The 18,268-nt window shown below is 65.4% G+C and overlaps 6 protein-coding genes across 6 annotated transcripts; 4 read left to right on the top strand and 2 right to left on the bottom strand.

The window, feature by feature from the left end:
• Positions 1-3,487: 3,487 nt before the first annotated feature.
• EMIHUDRAFT_204296 (hypothetical protein) lies at positions 3,488-5,451 on the top strand (the record flags this gene model as incomplete). Its single annotated transcript, XM_005780804.1, has 5 exons — positions 3,488-4,231; positions 4,343-4,609; positions 4,675-5,033; positions 5,196-5,248; positions 5,324-5,451. 5 exons carry the CDS (start codon positions 3,488-3,490, stop codon positions 5,449-5,451), a joined length of 1,551 nt encoding a protein of 516 aa, XP_005780861.1.
• Positions 5,452-5,804: 353 nt separating this feature from the next.
• EMIHUDRAFT_99923 (hypothetical protein) lies at positions 5,805-6,599 on the top strand (the record flags this gene model as incomplete). The annotated part of the gene is made up of 1 exon (XM_005780803.1): positions 5,805-6,599. One exon carries the CDS (start codon positions 5,805-5,807, stop codon positions 6,597-6,599), a length of 795 nt encoding a protein of 264 aa, XP_005780860.1.
• A 306-nt stretch (positions 6,600-6,905) lies between these two features.
• EMIHUDRAFT_434762 (hypothetical protein) lies at positions 6,906-8,744 on the bottom strand. The gene is made up of 4 exons (XM_005780802.1): positions 8,119-8,744; positions 7,701-8,044; positions 7,463-7,550; positions 6,906-7,360 (listed from the first exon to the last, which is right to left on the bottom strand). The coding sequence occupies exons 1-4, from the start codon at positions 8,719-8,721 to the stop codon at positions 7,058-7,060; spliced, it is 1,338 nt and encodes a 445-aa protein (XP_005780859.1). The 5' UTR covers positions 8,722-8,744; the 3' UTR covers positions 6,906-7,057.
• Positions 8,745-11,226: 2,482 nt separating this feature from the next.
• On the top strand, positions 11,227-11,571 carry EMIHUDRAFT_58422 (hypothetical protein; the record flags this gene model as incomplete). The annotated part of the gene is made up of 1 exon (XM_005780801.1): positions 11,227-11,571. A coding segment is annotated over one exon (345 nt), but the record flags the coding sequence as incomplete, so codon positions are not given.
• Positions 11,572-11,981: 410 nt separating this feature from the next.
• Positions 11,982-13,967, top strand: EMIHUDRAFT_449980 (hypothetical protein; the record flags this gene model as incomplete). The annotated part of the gene is made up of 6 exons (XM_005780800.1): positions 11,982-12,008; positions 12,077-12,493; positions 12,737-12,828; positions 12,928-12,955; positions 13,031-13,705; positions 13,911-13,967. The coding sequence occupies 6 exons, from the start codon at positions 11,982-11,984 to the stop codon at positions 13,965-13,967; spliced, it is 1,296 nt and encodes a 431-aa protein (XP_005780857.1).
• Positions 13,968-14,525: 558 nt separating this feature from the next.
• EMIHUDRAFT_99920 (hypothetical protein) lies at positions 14,526-18,047 on the bottom strand (the record flags this gene model as incomplete). Its single annotated transcript, XM_005780799.1, has 5 exons — positions 14,526-14,857; positions 15,056-15,142; positions 15,223-15,977; positions 16,419-16,993; positions 17,073-18,047. 5 exons carry the CDS (start codon positions 18,045-18,047, stop codon positions 14,526-14,528), a joined length of 2,724 nt encoding a protein of 907 aa, XP_005780856.1.
• Positions 18,048-18,268: the final 221 nt, after the last annotated feature.

The following is an 18,268-nucleotide window of genomic DNA, read 5'->3' as shown; positions in this document are numbered from 1 at the left end:
TCGAGACGCGGTCCTCGGAGAACTTGAGGTCGAGCGCCTGGCAGAGAGGCGGGGTCCGCAGCGAACGGGCTGAGAGGGCCGGTCAGCGCCGGAGAGAGGATATAGCGCCGGAGAGGTGTGGCCTCCCCTGCCGTCTCCGTCGGAGAGGCGCGACCGCACTGGCTACAGTCTGCGCACCTCCTCGCTGCCGACGCCTCCGAGCACCGGCAGGGGAGGCCACACGTTCACCTCCTGCGTGAGGCCCGCGCCTCGCCGGCCGAGCCGCCGGGCTGCTGCCAGCACCTCCGACGGCGACGGCAGCGAGGACGGGGAGGCCGCGCCAACCTCTTCCATCGTCTGCTCCTGGGCTCGGTCCTCGTCGCTGCCGTCCCTCTCTACTCCCACGGGCCGGGCGGTCGTCCCGGGGGCAGTCGGCAGGTGCAGGGTCGCGCCAGCCCACTCGCCCGCCGCCGCCGCCGCCGCCGCCGCCGCCGCCGGCTCCGCCACCTCTGCGGCCACGAGCTTTCCGAGGTCGTCATCCCGCCGGAGGTACTGCAGCGCGAGGGCGTGCATGAGGGAGGCGAGGTGGACGAGCCGCGCCTGCGAGAGGCGCCGCTCGCGGTGCGCCTGAGCCCGCTCCTCGCCGCTCAGCGGCGGCGCGTCGGCGGCGCGCGGCTTTGAGAGCTCGTCGAAGCTGAGCGCCTCGGCGAACGTGTCGCCCCACTTTGCGGACATCAAGCAAACCTCCGTACAGGATTCCCAGTAGCGGTTGTACGCGACGTTGGTTCGGAACACGAGGGCGAAGGCGACCACGTGGGCCATCGGCTGGAAGGGGTACGGGTGGTTGAAGAGCTGCAGCAGGACCTCCGGCGGGATCACGCATGAGATGAGATACGTGAGTGCGGCGGAGAGGAGCGCATTGACGGCCGCGCGAGGCATAACAGAGCCAGAGATGCGGAGCAGGACGCGTATCGAGATGCCCTTGCGGTAGACGATCATGGCGGCGGGACAGGTGCAGAGCGGCGCGAGCAGTGAGTCAGGTCACAGGGTGTGAACAGACGCCATCATTCATCTGCCCCGCGTCGCAACCGCACTTCCGGCCTGTGTGCGCTTCTCAGCTCCCCGAACCTGGGTGTGAGGTTGATGACCGCACTCCAAGTGCTCCAAGTGCTTTAGGACCGTCGTCCACAGCTTGTTTGTCGATGACTGTAGAGTCTGTCGAGCTCCAGGGTGAGGGCCCAACTTGAGAATCGTGCTTTTTGGTTAGGGACTAAAGCGCGAAGGACTACTTATGGGTTAGGGACCGCGAGCGACAGGTTAGGGACCGATCGCCACCACTCACGCCAGCGGACGGCCACCATCGGTGTTTTTGGCTTCGCCACCGTCCAAAGCGTGCGCAATGCGCTCGCCGACATCGAGCGAGCTCGCCTGTCCGAGGAGCGGCTTGCTGTGTGGACGGCTTCTTGTGGCTCTCGTCGAGAGCGTTTTGCGTCCCGGCGGGTGGGAGAATATGTGTCGTCTGATGTGTCACTGTGTACGTCATATCAGTCTTGATAACAAGTACGGTCGATCCGTCAAGCGATACACTCGTCACGATCACGTTGAACGGCTTGCACGGAGCTCTGTGCCGGCACACAGGAAGAGCCGACGGCAAGAAGAGCTCGATGGGGAGCGAGAATCGCCAAAGGTGCTCACGGAGGTGTCGGAAGTCCGCCTTCATGCGGTCAGTTCCCCCCAGGTTTGACTGCGTAGGTCGCGGAACTCGTTGAGTACTCGTAGCCTTTCTGCGCCTCCGTCTGCATCGCGTCGGCTGCTCTGGGCAAGAGCAGTCTTTTCGGAAGATATCGACGATTTTCGAGAGCCACCCGCTTGGGAGCGATTGAGCGCGTCACGGAGGACTCAGGTTACCCCTGAACCTCCTCTGACGGTTCTCGCTCCCCATCGAGCTCTTCTTGCCGTACGGCGGTCTTCCTGATGTGTGCCGTCACAGAGCTCCGTGCAAGCCGTCCAGCGTGACGTGACGAGTATATCGCTTTGACGGATCGACCGTGCTTGTTATCAAGACTGACATGACGTACACAGTGACACATCAAACGACACATGTTCTCCCACCCGCCGGGCCGCAAAACGCTCTCGACGAGAGCCACAAGAAGCCGTCCGCACAGCAAGCCGGTCGGTCGAACACGTTGCTCGCTCGATGCCGGCGAGCGCATGTCGCACGAGGTAGACGGTGGCGTAGCTGACATCACTGACGACGACCGTCCGCTGGCGTGAGCGGCGGCGATCGGTCCCTAACCTGCGGTCCTTCACCGCAATCGGTCCTTCGCCTTCGTCCCTAACCCAAAAAGCACGATTCTCAAGTTGGGCCCTCAGGGTCCAGGCCCCAAATGATGTGTGAGTGTTAGAGTGACGTTAGACGGTTCGAGAGTCTGCGTCACACCAGTCCTCAAACACAAGACCCATCTCTCTCTCTCTCTCTCTCTCTCTCTCTCTCTCTCTCTCTCTCTCTCTCTCTCTCTCTCTCTCTCTCTCCCCCCCCCCCCCTCCTCGCTCGCTAGCTCGCTACCCAACGCGGTTGGTTTTCAAAAATCTCTCTCTCCAAAAGGGTAGAATCCTATCCACCTCGAGAACCTCGAGCGTGAGTAGAATATGGCCGTCCATCCGCGTTCGTTCGTTCCTTCTCTCTATTTCCTCCTCTTTCTTGCTGTGGGTTCTTTGTTTGTTTGTTTGATTTGTTGTGTGGGGGGTTGCATGTGCATGTGCACGGGCATGTGCATGGGCATGTGCATGTGACAAGAGCGTTGCGGCTCCATGTCCCCAATAGAGCAAAGGTACTGCCACGCCTGCTCCCCCTGCTGGAAGAAGTTTGTGCGAAGGTGGAACTTGATGTCCTTGCACGAAATGTTCTTGACCAGGAGGGCGTAGGCCTGCTTGCGGCGGGTGCGGTACAGGGCTTGCATCTTCTGCGAATGCTGTGCAGCGCCAGCCGGCAGAGGTGGAGCGCCGACGGCGGTTCCTCCCATGTCCGCACCAGTGAAGACATCCGCGACGCTGGAGCCGGATTCGTCAGTCCGCTCCGCACCAGTGTCGAGAATTGCCCTTTTCCACTCCTTGAAAGGATCGCCAGATGTCCCATCCCATTGGATGACGGACGGCATGTCTTTGTCACGGTTGTTGCTAGACATGCTACGTAGTTACCCCTCAGTCGGCTCCACGTTGAAGATGAGCGCGCGCGTCACAGCGCAGGCCAGGTCTACACTGGCCGCGGCACCAGCTCCCGCGGTCTGCACGCTAGGAGTGGTCCGCCCTCGCAATGAATGCGGAATACTATTACAAAAAGTACAACTAGTGCGACACACTAGTCAGTCTCGTAATCGCGCCAAGAGCGCGGATACACACACAAACAACAGGCGCGGCTATGAATAGCTGCGCATATACAGATAACGACTGTTCACAGTTGGGAGAGAGAGAGTCGTCTCTAACGACAACCGTCCACAAACTTGGGAACATGTCCAGCCAATTGGAGCGATCCGACTGCTCATTCGAAGCAATGCAGCTGGACTACGACGCGGTGGCGGCCGCCCTGGCGCTTCCCGAGGCGGAGCGGGACGAGGCGCAGCGCACCATCGCCCTCGCATTCGTCGACTCGGTCCGCTTCCCCGACACCGATTCGGAGGACCCCACGGCCGACGTCAAGGCAAAACTGGCGTCTGCCTTCACGCTCGTCGAAGTCGGCGCGGGCACTTCGCTCTTTGAGCAGGGCGACTATGGCGACGCCATGTTCGCGGTAGTCAGCGGCAGCATAGGAATGTTCATTCACCCTTGTGGCAAGCCGTCCGAGGCGCCAGAGGGAGCCGACGGGCGGCTCTATCTCACCGCCGCAGAGGAGGCGGCGGCGGCGGCAAAGCCAGAGGAGCCCAGCCTGGCAGAGACGGAGATGCGGTTTGGCAGCCTGGTCTTTGTCGCGACCGCGGGGTCGGTGTTTGGAGAGCTCGCGCTGGTCTCGGATGCGCCGCGCGCGGCGAGCGCTGTCGCGCACGTGGGAAGCTGCCGCCTGGCGGCCCTCTCTCGCGCCTCCTGGCAAAGCTGTCTGAGGGAGGGGGCAAAGCGGAAGCTCGAGGAGAAGATCGCTCTGATCGGCTCGCTGCCAGCCTTCCAGCCGCTCGACCCGCTCGCGCTGCAACGCCTCTCGTACTACTTCAAGCCCTCCTCGGTTCCTGCCGGCACGGTGTTGCAGCAGCAGGGAGCGCCGGTCCGAGCGGTCCACGTTCTGATGCGGGGGGTCGCGGAGGCGCAAGCCGACGTGCACCGTGGGGGCGAAGTTTGCGCCCATCATCGCCCATCCACCCGCCCTGCTGTGCAGGCTGGCATGGAAGTGGACAGCGGCGGCGTCACCTCGAGGGTGCGCGCCATTGTCGGGCGGGGCGAGGTGCTGGGCGCCTTCCTGGAACAAGACGCAGCGCTGGCGGAGCGGGCTCGGTTCTCGGCGACGACGATCTCGGACTGCACTGTGCTGACGCTCCAGCGCTCTGAGCTGCTGGAGCGCTTCCCGCCCGCGGTCAGCCACGCGTGCCAGGCGCAGCTCCACGCGCACCGCCCACACACGTGCCTGAAAGCCTCATTGAGCGCGGTGCGGTCCGAGTGGTGCGTGTGGCGCTCTCATGCTAAACACGCGCGCACTCCGGGCTGCTGCAGGAGGCGCAACAGCTGAAGCTCGCGGCGTGGACGCATCGCGGCCTCATGCGGGCGCGGGTCATGCGCGAGCTACTGTCGGCCGCGCCCGACTCGCCCCGCGTGTCATCAACTCGCGACCCGCCCGCGACCATCCCCGCGGCGGAGCGTTGCTGGGGGCCCGGCTCTGGGCAGGTGCTCGAGTGGAATCCGTCCCGTCGAGCCTACGTGGCGTCCGCCTCTATGCGGCGCCAGCGCCTGGTGCGGGCGTGCAACGGCGAAGAGTCTAGAGAAGAGCAGGCCAGCTTCAGCAGGCCTCGAGACCGCGGGAGCAGGCCTGCGACGGCGAGCCTCGCCACGCCACGCCAAACGAAGAATGCCGAGTCGAGGCCTGCTGGCTCTCCCGCGCCAGCCCCGGCTTCTGCCCGGGCAAAGCAACCTCGCCCGCCGAGGCCGCACCGGCCAGCCCGCACCTCGCTCAGTCCGCGCGAGCGGCGGATGGCGACCAGGCCGCCCGAGTCTCCTCGCCGCCTGCCGCTCCGTAGAGTCTCGGGGACGCCGACCCTCGACCTCGCGGCGACCTGGCGCGCGCCGCAAGGTCGCGCACGCCTCGTCACGCGGAGGCTTGGCCGGCGAGTGAGGCCCTTCAAAGGCACGCCACACCCTCTGCTAGGCCCCGCGCTGAAGCTGGTCAAGCACGCATCCTTCCTGGGCGGCGCCGAGGCGTGGCCGTCGCCAAGAGACCAGCGAGCATCCGCTCTGCTCCACCACGTCGGGCGAGGGACGTACTTCCGAGGCTGACCCGACGAGGCCTCAGTCAGGAGGGGGAGAATGCTTTCGCGCCTATTGTTCGTCTGCCTGTGACTCAAAAGTGTCTCGATCACCACGCGTGGGGCACAACAGAGGGGGCCTTTGTTGCACAACAAACAAAGTGAGTTAGCTTGTGTGGAAAGTGACCCCCCCCCCCCCCCACGAGCATCACCCAGTGAGGGAGGGCGAGACGATCGAGGGGTCCCGTACCATGCGGAATCGACCCTATCCCAGTGGGGCAACAGTGCAACAGAAGAGTGACTGGACACCAGACCGCTCAGAGACACATATATATGCAGGCGAGCGCCGTGAACAGGGCGAGCACGATTGTCGCTTCGTGCCCGATGCTTCTGTCCTGCACTCTGACTGCGTTCGCCGCCGCCTCGCCACGCGCCCCACCGCTCCTGCGAGGTCTTCTTCGCGGCACGCCACTCGCCTCTCCATCAGAGCGCAACGGCGAGGACGCAGACTACCCTTGGCTGTTCCGCGGTCGGCTCTGGTTCCGTCCAGCGGTTGTGCGGTCCCCGCCGGCGGGCGCGCTGCCCGACGGCGTGCGCGCCCTCTCTCTCTTTGGCTGGAGCATCGGCGGCGTCGTCGCGCTGGAGTACGACGAGTCTCCCGTCGGGCCGTACCTCGAGTACGTGAGCATGGGCGCGCTCGTCTCCAAGCGGGGCACAGTGGGGCAGTGGGGCTCGCGGCTGTACGTGTCGAACGCCGAGGCGGAGCGGGCGTGCGTTCGCGTCTGGGGTGTCCCCGCCACCGCGGCTGCCATTGAGTTTGAGGAGGGCGGCGGCGCGCTGTGCGTCGAGCGGCCTCCCGAGTCTGCCGCTGCTCCGCAGATTGAGGTGAGCGGCTGGTCGAGCGCGCGCAGCGCGGCGGAGGGTGCGCCGGCTCGCGGCGGCCTGCCCGTCCTGTGGACGCCGACGCTGAAGGCGCTGTGGGCGCCGCTCGTCCCGCTGCCTGCGCGCGCTGGAGCCGAAGAGCTCCCGCTACACCGGCTGCGCCTCTCCGCTGCGAGCCTGAAGCTGCAGCTGTGCGGGCAGGCGCCGAGCGAGGCGCTCGGGCTGCCGCTCCCGCTCGGCCTCTCGGTGGACAACGTGCTCATCGAGATCTCGGAGCCGCTGGCGGAGGGGCTGTGAATTCGCACGTGGTCGCGACATGAGTGCGCGGGGAGGGTGTGACGCCTGTCCCGACGTGCGGACTGAGTTGTTGCATTCCATCGTTGCGTGACATAAATGTTTTAATGTGCAGATGCGTCGTAAGTATTCACAGTTCGTTGGCTGGCGCGCCGCGCCCTATTTTTGATCATATTAATTCTTATCGACGTCCCAATCTCCCCAAAAACGTACCCTACCCAAAATCTCCCCAAACGACGTACACGGTCCACCACCTCCCACCGGTCCTAGACGGCCGTCCACGCACGCGAAAAAAAAGCTCCGCGGCGGTCTAGCTTCTTCGTTCTTCCCAGTTCCCTCGGAAGCGCTACGTACACCGCGACACCGCGGGCGCAACATCAGTACATCACGTGGCCGGCTGTGTCTCGCCTGCTCAGCTGCTCCTCTCTCCGCCCCGCGAAGCGTGCGGGCTCCCTGTGCCCTCACGAGAAGTCGAGGGCCCGGATGCCGACCGGCGTCTCGGCGGCGGCGTCCGCGTAGACGAGCTCCATCGTCCGCCCGCTGGCGTCGAGCGAGCGCCGCCCCGCCTCGAGTATCGCCGTCGCGCCCGCCGTCGTCGCAACAGTCGGCAACACGCCGTCGTAGTCCTCCGGCACCGCGCGGCCGGCGTTGCACGCGGCGGCGGCGTCGACGAAGGCCTCGAAGGAGAGGTAGCCGTAGCAGCGCTGGCCGGTAAACTCGCGCGTGAGGGCGTCGCGAGCCGGCTTCCAAAAGAGCGGGTTCACCTGCCAGCGGGAGAGAGGGGGCTTGGGCCGGGAGCGAGGCGCCTCCTCGGCCGGCTCCGGCAGGGCGGGGCCAGGGGGCGGGCCAGGGGGCGGGGGCTACACCGAGGCGAAGCCCTTGCCGTCCTGCGCGACCGTGTAGCCGCGGTGCGCCTGGTCGACCGACATCTCTCCGCCGTGCCCCATGTAGAACCTGCAGGGCAGGGCTCGAGAGAGGGCTGGTCGAGACACCCCGCCCGCCGGGGCACGCCTCCGCAGTGGCCGCGAGGGGAGCCAGCGCTGCTGTCTAGGAAGTGTCTAGGAAGTGTCTAGGAAGTGTCTAGGAAGTGTCTAGGAGGAGAGCCAGCGCTGCTGCGAGTGCACGTCCGCCCGGGCGGCGATCCACGACGAGGTGTACACCGCGTGCCCCGCGCTTCCTGTGAAGGAGCGCGCCGCCGCACCCTCCTGCCGCCCCTCCCGCCCCTGGTTCTCCTCCTGCAGCGCCGGAGGCTCGAGCTTGTTGCGCCACCGGACGGCGAGGGTGATGGTGTCCTCACACGGGCGGCCGACCCGCTCGCTCGCGACCCCGTCCGAGGCGAGCGCCGTCACCGCCTCCGGCCTCGCCCTCCCTCGCAGGCACCACTCGTGGAAGTCGACGTGGTGCGAGTTGAGGTAGTACGAGATGTCGCTCGACTTGCCCGCCCACGCCTGAGGGTGTCGAGCTGGTGCTTGCCCGATCAAGCACTGGTCAAACACTAATCACTAAGTCTGAGCAACCTCGCCTTGAAGGTGTCGAGCTGGTGCTTGGGCTGCGACATGTGCGCCGTGAAGTAGGAGAAGGCGCCGAGCGACGGCACGCGGTCCCGCGCGTCCCTGTAGATCGGGTCGTACCGCTTGTGCACCTCGACGGCGCAAAGCCGCCCGGCGTCCGCCGCCGCGGCCGCGAGGCTACGGTGCTCCTCGAGCGTCTTGACGGGCGGCTTGGTGAGGAGGACGTGCATGCCGCGCGCCAGGCAGGCCCGCGCGATCGGGCCGTGCGTGTCGTCCGGCGTGAAGATGACCGCCACGTCGCCGGGACCAAAAGCATCGGCCGCAGCCACGTACGCCTCTCGGTCGACGACGCCGTCGGGCGGCCACGTCTCGATGCAGGAGGGGTCGATGCCGCTGTAAACGTCGCCCAGCGCCGCCTTCATATGCGCGCGGATCGCGGGCAGCTTCCGGCCATCCGTGCCGCACATCCCGAGCCTGCCAACCTTGCCGCGCCGCCGCAAGTCGAGCATCACGAGCGCGACGACGCCAGTCGACTTGTCCGAGTCGGAGGCGCCCGAGCCGGTGAAGCCCGTGGTGTACTCGCCGGTGCCGAGCATGAGGACGGCGGGAGGCATTTCTGCTGTGCCGCCACAGCCAGAGGCCCAACCAAAGCGATGGGAGAAATCGTGGGCGCTTTTACAACAAAACTCCCTTGTAGGCAAATGATCGGAGTGGGAGTCAGAAATGTGGTCCTTGCGCGAGGGGAGCTCGATAGACTCGAGGGGCCAGGATATGCAGCAAGGAGGGCGGAGCTGCGCCGAAAGGCGAAAGAAGCCGAGAGAACAAGGGAACGGCAGGCGGCGGCGGCGCAGGACGAGGCGGAAGAGAATGACGCGACGGAGGAAGTGACAAGGGAGAGAACGACGAGAATGGGACGGCCGCGAGGTGGCATGAAGGTTGCAGCGAGAATCGGCGAGAGACTGCGAAAAGAGATAGGAAGAGGCAGACTCCCTAGGGTGGGCGACGGCTAGCGCACCACACTCCTCTCCTTAAAATCCCTGTGTGGTGGCGGCGTGCCGTCCTCCCATCCCTCCCTTGGGTTGTCTGTTTTCTTTCTTTCTTTTTTCCCTCGCACGACACTGGGCACAGGACTGGGCACGGGACTGGCTCGCACTGGCACTAACACAGGTACACCGTGGGCATGAAATCGCAGTGCTAATCTCGTCGTCAGCTGTCCCGAAGGGACCCCAGCGCCAACATCATCGGTGGAGGTACAAGTGTCCGACACGATAGTGGACCTGAGCAACGACATGACAAATAATGATCGGAGTGGGAGAGAGAGAGAGAGAGAGAGATTGTCGGAGTGGGTGTCAGAAGAGTCGTCCTTGACGCTTGAGCGAGGAGAGGGGGCCAAAATATGCCGCGAGGAGGGCAGAGTTGCGCCGAAAGGCGGGAGAAGCCGCGAGAGCAAGGGATCGGCAAGGCGGCGGCGGCGTCGCAGGACCTGAGGGAGGGTGTCGAGGATGTTAGAGTGGAGAGCGCTGTAGAGCTGTAGAGATCTACATTCGCCGCGTGACGAACTGCGTGCGTTGTAGAGCGATGTAGAGGCGCTCTACAACGTGAAATCTCTACAACATCAACAAACTCTATAGTGGGTTTCTGCTGTGCCCGCCACAGCAGGGGTACCTGGGTAGTAGAAGGGCGCCTGAGTCTAAATTTAGTGCATGTGAATGAACTTTAGTGATAGTTTAGTGCGCTATTTAGTGCGTGTTCGAGTGCGTATTAGCGCGACTTAGCGCAAATTTAGTACATATTTAGCACATATTTAGCACATATTTAGCACATATTTAGTGTGTTTTATCTCCAATTTAGCGCCACATTTAGTTCACTTTAGGTGCGGGCAGCTGCAGTACATTAGTGTGGGTCCCGCATCTTTAGTGCGGGCACGCATTCTTTAGCCGACGGCTTCCCGGCCACACCACAGCCCACAGGCCACAGCTAGCCAGGGCCGCGTGCTTTGCTCGATTGCTCCTTGGCTGCCAAGAATGCACCACAGGAGATGCCTGGCCCCTGCCCTCATGACCCAAAGGCAGGCTCCCAGTGAGCCTAGATATGCAGCCCTCCAGAGCAAGATCTCCCCCGACTGAGCACAGGCACAGCACCGATTCCCGAGAGGAGGACCAGCACAGTTGAATGCGCCACCGCAAGGCAGCACCTCCGACCGCACAACCCATGCTGTGCCCGTGACCATCTTCAGACTTCACGCCCCGCTGCCGGCAAACGTTTTGCCGCTCGGCGGGCCCGGAGGCTGAGATTCAGCTGAAAAACCTTCGTTCGTTCGGTTGGGGATGGGACGGACGGGAAAGTTTTTGCGAGTGGGCAGGGGACTGCAGGGGGAGAGGGGGAGGGAGGCCCAGCGAGGGGCTGCGGCTGGATGCTAGTGCGCGGCGGGACTAAATAAAGACGCACAACCTCGCTAAATCTGGATGTAAAGTCGCAGTGAACTCGCGCTAAATTTGCGCGGAATTCGCGGTAAATTTGCGGTAAATTTGCGCTAAATTCGCGCTAAATTCGCGCTAAAGTGCACTAAAGATGCAGTAGATAAACACTTCACACCGCACTAAATTTAGACCCAGGCGCCCTCCAGAGTATACCAGGGTTCCAACTTTTTCCGGGGTATGGTATGGTACCCTCGCGGCCCAAAGGGTGGGGGGGTATGGTCCTGACCGCCCATCCCCGGTCTCCGGGAGGCTGGGTCTGTCAACAGGCGGGGGGGGGTATGGTCTCGAGGTGGGTTGGTCGCCCACCATTCCACACCCCGCGAAAAATCGTGCACTTGCGGAAATCGCACAAGCGCTGCCACCACCCAAAGCCGCCCGATGCTCTCAGTGGCCGTCTTCCCGATTCTGTCGCTGACTCTCTCAGCGATTGTGTCTCCGAGCGGCGCCGTCGGCCTCCTCGCCGGCCCGCTTGGAAGGCGCGCCGGCTCTCCGATGCTGACGGCTGCCGACGACGGCGTTGGTGCAGACTCGGGCGGGCTGTACGACTCGCTTCGCCGCCGCCGGCTGCAGCTCGCGGCTCGCAAGGAGCGGCTGCAGCAGGAGCGAACGCTCCTCGAGGGCGTGGGAGGCGAGCGTCCAGAAAAGGCGCTCGAGCAGCTGTGGAGCCACTGGTACGGCGAGGAGGGCGCCGCGCCGCGAGCCGCGCTCGAGAAGGCGGAGAGGCGCCTCATGCAGAATCCTGACACGGCGGGCGAGGCGGAAGCGCTGCAGGATATCGCAGCCTCTTTCCCCGACTGGGCGGAGCCACTGAACCGCCTGGCGACGCTGCGCTACATGCAGGGCGAGTACGCGAGCTCCGTCGAGCTCTGCCGCAGGGTGCTGCGGATGAAGCCGTGGCACGTTGGCGCGCTGGGCGGGATCGCCATGTGCCACGCGCGGTTGGGCAACGAGGAGCAGGCGCGCAAGTGCGCAGAGGCGGCGCTGCCGCCCGAGCGGTCCGGGAGAGAGGCGTGGGTGGAGGGCATGCTGGTGGAGATGGACGCGCGGCTGGCGGACATCCCGGAGGAGTGAGGGTCTGCGCGGCGCGCGGCGCGTTGTGTGCGTGTGGTGGTCTCAGTGTAGCTTTTGGGGGGCAAACATTCTATGTACTATGTATGAGCAACGTAAGAAGCTACAAGAGATCTAGAAAAGGTTGCGACGCCGACGGCCTTTTCGCTTGTGCGAGTTTTCTAGTTTTTTGGCTTTTCGGGAAACCTTGCTTTTGCGCGAGTGGCGTGCGAGGGGAGCGTGATCTCTGAGGCTGTCGGAGGTAGTCTTCTCTGAGTGAGAGAGAATTTCGCTTCTCCTCTTGAACGCGCAAAGGCGCCTAGGAGACGAAAGGCGCTCAAACAGCGATGCTCAACGTGCTCGCCTTCAAGGCTGTGCACGGCGTCTCTTCACACCCACACGACCCGCTGTGAGTAAACGGCGGCACTCGTGGGCGACGCAGGCGAGCGAGACGCGGGTAAGCGGGCAAGGGGCGATGGCCTCCTGCGCAGTCGACAAGATCGCGTACCGCGTGGAGCACCAGTCGGACCTGCGCGGCATCACCAAGATAGAGGTAGAGGTGACGCCGTGGCGCCCGTTTGCAGAGATCGAAGTGAGTTTTGCGGATGACAACCCGCACACGGCCGAGGCGGCGCCCATACGAGTCACTGGCACCCAAGGCGCGTGGCTCATCCCAGATGACGGAGTGAGTCAGGCTGGTCAGCGCTTTGTGGGTGAAACCGAGCCAGCCAGCGCCGGCGCCACCTCCGCCAAGCTCGTGTTCCAGCTCGAGGACCTCCACATCGAAGGCACTGGCGCCTTCCACTTTTGGGGCGAGGGCAGCTTGCACACGGTGGCGGGGATCAGCTGCACGGTTCCCGTCGACCCGCCTCCGTCGCCAATGTCGCCGCCGCCGCCGCCGCCACCGCCACCGCCGCCGCCTCGACCGCCGCCACCGCATCCACCTCTGCCGCCTCCGCCACGACCGCCGTCTGCGCCTCCCGCCGCGCCGCGCTCTTCGCTTTCGAGCGACGTCGCCGCCTCCCTCGCCGCCGTTGGCCTCCTCGGACTCTGCCTCTTCACCCTGGCCAACTGCGGCGGGCGGCAAAGCCAGCGGCAAGAGGGCGGCGCGGCGCCGGGACTGCGAGTCGACGTGTCGGACGGGATGGACTACTCCAAGGAGGAGTTTGTCGCCTTCTACGGCGGGACGGCCGAGTGGGACCACAGCCGCCCGCGCGGCGGAGGCGCCGAGGCGGGCGGGCTCGCGACGCTGCTCGCGGCGGCGACTCGCCAGCTCTCCGACTTTAGCTCGAGGCTCGCTGGCGGCCATCGCCAGCCGACGGTGCCTTCTCCCCGACCCATTCTAATAAATGTGCCCGCGAGCTGACACGTCTAGGCCCCTTCTTCCGCACCACAGGTGGAAATTGCGAGACTGGTTGGCAGCGACGAGGACGACGCCGACGAGGCGCTCGAGTCGCGCGACGCGGAGCACGAGGCGTGGCGGCGGGCGAGGCGGCGAGCCAGACTAGCGGACCCTCGAGCCAGCCCGGAGCCGGCGCCCCTCCGCTCGTACCCCTTCTCGTGCGGCTGCCTTGCGGGGCAAGCCGTGAGGAGGGGCCCCGGCGCGAGAGAGGGCGAGAGCGAGGTGAGTCTCGGCATCTCCGTCGTCTCTGGCGGACAGAGCGACGCCGGGCCCGGGAGCACGGCGTCAACCCCGCCGAGCAGAAGCTCGCAGGAGCAGCGGAGCTCGCGCCTCGGCGAGCAGGAGCACGCCGACAAGAAGCGCGGCGACAAGCGCGGCGACAAGGAGCGCCTCGTCAAGGCGCTGGCGGCCGAGTCCATGCTGCGCGCCATGGCGGCGCCTCCCAGGGCCAAGGCATCGCGGCCGCAGCGGTGCGACGACCCTCGCAGCGACGGCAGGCCCGGCGCCACCCTGGACAGCCCCTCCTCGGACAGCTCTTCCTCGGACAGCCCCTCGGACCGTCCGCTCGACGAGTCGTACATGGCCACGCGACTCGCGCAGTCAATGGCAGAGTCGGACGTGTCTGCGCCGAGCGCTCGCCCCTCTCGCAGCCTCGACCTGGACAGCGCCGTGGGCGAGGCGACGCCGGCCGCCCCGCCAGAGCCGCTCCTCGACCCGGGCGGCGGCTCGCGGCGGCGCGGCATCTCGTCGCCGAGCAGCACGATGCTGAGCGGTGGCTCGAGCAGCTGCCGCCGCGCGGGCGGCGCCGTGGGCAGCGGCGCGAGCAGCGACAGCCGCCGCGCGGGAGACAGAAGGAGCACACCTCATTCTGTAGCCGGCCGCGGCCGCCCTCTCTACCTCGATGATGTCGCTTGGAGGGCGCCGGCTTTAGACTCGGAGGAAGATGAGCCGGCGCCCCGGGGGTCGAAGGTCGTGCTCCTCCCCGAGGACCGCTCAGACGTGGCTGCCCCCCGAGGAGGGCGATGGTGATTTATGTAGCTGCCTTTTGCGCATGAGGCATGCGTGTGTCTGTGACTGTGTGTGTGTGGTCGGGTGCAAGTTGCGAGCGCAACCAGTAGACGTATATGTCCATCTCGGGACTGCTCCGCGTTCCGCACGTATACGTTATTTTGTGGCTTATTTCGTTATATTATGTATGTAAACGAGGGAACCAGAAGATCGGACAGGGGAGGGACGCGGCCAGAAAGAGGGCGGGCGCCGGGTTTTAGATATTACCCGCTGACATTTGGCGACGATACCACCGACTCCTGTGCGTATCCAAAGCGCCTCGAGTAGACGAAAAGAGCTCACCATCACGCTGGCGGTACACGGAACACACACATCGAGCAAGCCCAGCGCGTGTACTTTGCAAGGCACTAGGAATGTGCTTGCATCGCGTGTGTGCAACGTGCAAGTCGCTGATGTACTCTGCGCGCTCTCTCCACCCTCCTCACTCGAAGTTGGGGTGGAGAACCCAGCCGTTTTTCTCCTTGAGATTGCGGTCGAACTCCTGCTGCTGCTTCGTCGAGAGCAACGAGTACTTGACCGGCACAGCCTTCCTCACCTTGCAGTTGCCCTGCTTCCTGGGGCAAACGGTGCTCGAGTGCGTAGCTGAACCGCCGGCAAGCACGCGGGGCGTCGCCTTGACGGCGCCTGTGTGGCCGCACAAGAAGAGCACCGCCACCGCAGGAGCCGATGAGCCGCCACCTCCCACGTACGCGTAGCTCGATTCGCCTCCGCTCGCGCGCCCCGCTCCCTTGGCGTCCGGATCGCCCGAAGCACCTGAGGGCGGAGCGTGAGGCTGTTAGCAGCGGAGAGTCGGAGGCGAGGTGCGTGGGTTGTAAATACGCCACACGTGGGGCGGAAATGGCGTGCGTGAGGCGGGCGCACGTGAGGCGGGTGAGAAGAGCGAGAGAGCGAGAGAGAGAGCGCGCGCGAGAGAGAGAAAGCGAGCGAGGTGTGTGTGGAGGGCGGGAGCACCGGCGACGGCCTTGCGCTCCCTCGACTTCTCGATGTCCTCCTCGGGCACGCCGTCGGCGCGGCGGGCGGCGTCCGACGACGCGGATCCTGAGAGGAGGGCCGCCCCACGCGAGGCGGTGGCGATAGGGTGGTCTCGGGGAGGGTCTTGGGGGGTTGGGAGCACGCACCTCCACACGACTGGCTCGCCTTGAGCATCTTGTCCACCGCGCCCGCCACAACGAAGGACTGGAGAAACCCCTTCGCATCCTGCAGCGAATAGCGCTGCGTCAGATCCGCCTTGTTCTCGAAGGAGACCAGGCGGTAGATCGACGCGTCGCGGTCCAGCTGGCCCTGCTCGACCAGGGCAGCCACGATCGCGCCAAACCTGCACCGCACCGCGATTGGGTGGTTCTCCCCGATGAAGTCGAACGCGTCGAAGTTGTCGCTGCTCCGCGGCACGTAGCGCACCGAGCTGGCGCGCAGCAGGACGTACTCCGGCTTGAACCGCTCGAGGCCGCACGCCTTGAGCCCCTCGGTGGCGCCCTCGGTCGAGAAGCCGTACTCGTCCAGCAGCACAGCGCAGAACGCCGGGCGCAGGAAGATCTCGATGTTGAGCCACTTCATGTGCTCGAGCAGCGTCGCCGGGATCGTGTCGATCATCTGAAGGTAGACGGGGATGGCCGCCTCGACGAGCGCCTCGCGCTCCGCCGGCTCCAGCCCCGACGTGGCCGCGCAGCGCGACAGCGCGTCGGTGAGGGACGCCACTGAGTACGTCCAGCACGCGCGCGTTCCGTCGGTCTCCGCGAAGAGGTCGGAGGCGAAGGCCTTGACGGCGTCCAAGTTCACTTCGACGCCGTGCTTGTACTCGAGAGCGAGGAAGAGCGCGGTGGCGAGCGCCCAGATCGGGCTGGCCGGGCAGCGCTTCTTGAGGTGCGATAGGATCCTCTTGGTGGCCGCGTTCTCCTCGCTCAAAGGCTTGCCTTTTCGCTTTTGCTCGTGGTCGTGCGTGCCTGTTTCACGAGGTCTTCAACTTCACTGAGCACTGAGCACTGGGATAAGGTCGATTCCGCATGGTACGGGACCCCTCGACCGTCTCAACCTCACCGCGTTGTGCAGCACGATGCTCCAAGGACTCCTTGCCACAAGGGGTGTGTATGCTGCTTTTCTTTCAAAAGGCCGTACCGTAAAATTGTAGATGTACCCGACAAATGTACTCAAAGACTACATAGGACAGCGGTCGTCAGGGCTCCTCTCTAGCCCGGGCCGCTCTCTCCGCGCTCTCCAGGGATCCCACACACCAACGCGCGTCTCCCCAGGCGGCTGTGACGAGAGCGGCTAGGAGTAGCAGTCCCACGTGGAGAGGTCGACGCCCTCCCTCTCGCACCAATGTTGCAGCCAGTACCACGCCTCGGCGCTGGGGATGGTGCGCGGCCTCGGCCCCTCGGCCTGCCGGATCTCGTTGCGCCCTCCCCCCATGTGCCACACCTCGATGAGGCACAGGTGCTCGACGGGGCCGCCCTCCTCCTGCCGCGTCAGGCTCCAGAAGGAGGAGACGCGCTCCCGCGCCCGCTGCAGGTACTTGCTCTGCGAGCGGCGGCTGTCCTCGAGGCAGTTGCACAGCTGCTCGCCCTCGTAAAAGAGGCGGCGCAGCGAGAGGATCTCGGCCACGCGTACCGTCGCCGGCTCCGCGCCCGGCTGGCCGGCGCCCCCGAGCTCGCACGGGCCCTCGTACGGCACGCGAACCTTTGTGCGGGCCGGGATGGTCGCGCCGAGCTCGAACCACGGCTTGAGCCCTCGCGGGTTTGGCTGGAAGGCCTCGTCCTGCACCTCGCCAAAGGAGATGGTGGAGGCGACGTATGCCTCGAGGGCGGCGCGCACCGTCTTCGGGGTGCGGCCGACGCAGGTGTAGTCGGGCTGCGTCGCGCGCATCTCGAGCAGAAAGTCGATTGTCGAGGCCATCTGTGCGCCGGGAGAGGGCGGTGCGTGCAGGGGAGGAGGCGGAGGAAGAGAGGGCGGAGGCGGGGCCACGGAAAGGCACCTGCGCGGCCGGAAGCGCCTCCTCGTAGCGGCAAGCCCAGTCCAGCGCCACCGACCCAAACTCCTCGCTCGGCTCGCCCGATCGCAGGATCGAACGGCCCAGCCGCGTCTCGCACGCCGCCTCCCCCACCCAAGCCGCGCCGCCGAGGCTAGCCACCTGAGCGCGCCGCAGCGCGAAGAGCGGGCCGTCGCCAGCCGCCCCACCCGGCTGTACAAACTGCTTGGCGGCGGCCTTCGTCATACCCGGCGCGACGTGCTCCCGCAGGCTTTCCAGCACCGACGCCTCCCCGCGGCCCGCTGCGGCGTGCACCGCGACGAAGGCCTTTGCGACTCGGTGCGCAGCCTCGGAGAGAGGCCGGTCGGCGAAGGCGAGGGCGCCGTGGAGCGCTTGCGGAACAGGCCACTCCTCGAGGAGGTGGGCCGCCAGCCCTCGCAGCGCCTCTTCTTCCCTCCTCCCCTCCTCCTCCTCCTCCTCCTCCTCCTCCTCCTCCTCCGCCTCTCCTCCGCTAGTCTCTCCGAGCCACGCATCCAGCGGCCGCACCCACCTCTCGCTCGGCACCCACGCGGCGAGGCGCGCGAGAGGCAGCATCGCCGAGGGCCGGCAGAGAGAGGGAGCGCGATCGACGCACGCATCGATCAGCTCAGCGAGAGCGGGCTCGCGCCTCTCCACTTCCTCCACGAGCGCCTGCGTGGAGAACTCCTGGGACGGCGGCGGCGAAGGGGAGGAGAGCCAGCCCTGAGGAACTGTGAACGGCTGCAGGTCCAGGTTTGGGCTCAACGCGATGGCGCAACTAACAGCCAGGAAGTGCTCTGCCAGCGCTCTCAGCCGCTCCTGCTGCTGTTGCTGCTGCTGCCGCTGCGCCTCGCTGTCGCTGGACTCTCCCATGACCGCCGCTGGATGCCGGTGTGTCTGCGGCGGCACGCGAAAATTCTGCACGAAGGCCGGCAGGCAGAGGATGGTCGCCAAGAGCGTCATGCACACCAGCGTCGGAAACAAAGCGATTCCCGAGGTGTTGCCCGCCAAAAGCCCTACGACGAGCCTGTTTGTGTCTGTGTGTCGCTCGTGCGTGTCGTCATCATCTGTCTAGCGTCCATACGCGTTGGTGTCCAATCCGAGCCTGGCTGTTCTTCACCTTTCTACTGTATGTTCGTAGGGAGGTGATGAGGAGTCAGTTAGCGCGGCGGGCGGTTAGACGT

Source organism: Emiliania huxleyi (assembly GCF_000372725.1).
Source record: "Emiliania huxleyi CCMP1516 chromosome Unknown EMIHUscaffold_21, whole genome shotgun sequence".
Classification (NCBI taxonomy): domain Eukaryota; phylum Haptophyta; order Isochrysidales; family Noelaerhabdaceae; genus Emiliania; species Emiliania huxleyi.
This window is presented reverse-complemented; position numbering and strand designations above follow the sequence as displayed.

What these genes read in the sequence shown, in the direction of transcription:
- EMIHUDRAFT_434762 (XM_005780802.1), bottom strand. Translation starts at nt 8,721, where the DNA reads ATGCCTCCCGCCGTCCTCATGCTCGGCACCGGCGAGTACACCACGGGC. An exon ending in ACCAGCTCGACACCTTCAAG is followed by an intron (nt 8,045 to 8,118) that starts GCGAGGTTGCTC and finishes CGACACCCTCAG; the next exon opens with GCGTGGGCGGGCAAGTCGAG. An exon ending in GTGCACTCGCAGCAGCGCTG is followed by an intron (nt 7,551 to 7,700) that starts GCTCTCCTCCTA and finishes CCTGCCCTGCAG; the next exon opens with GTTCTACATGGGGCACGGCG.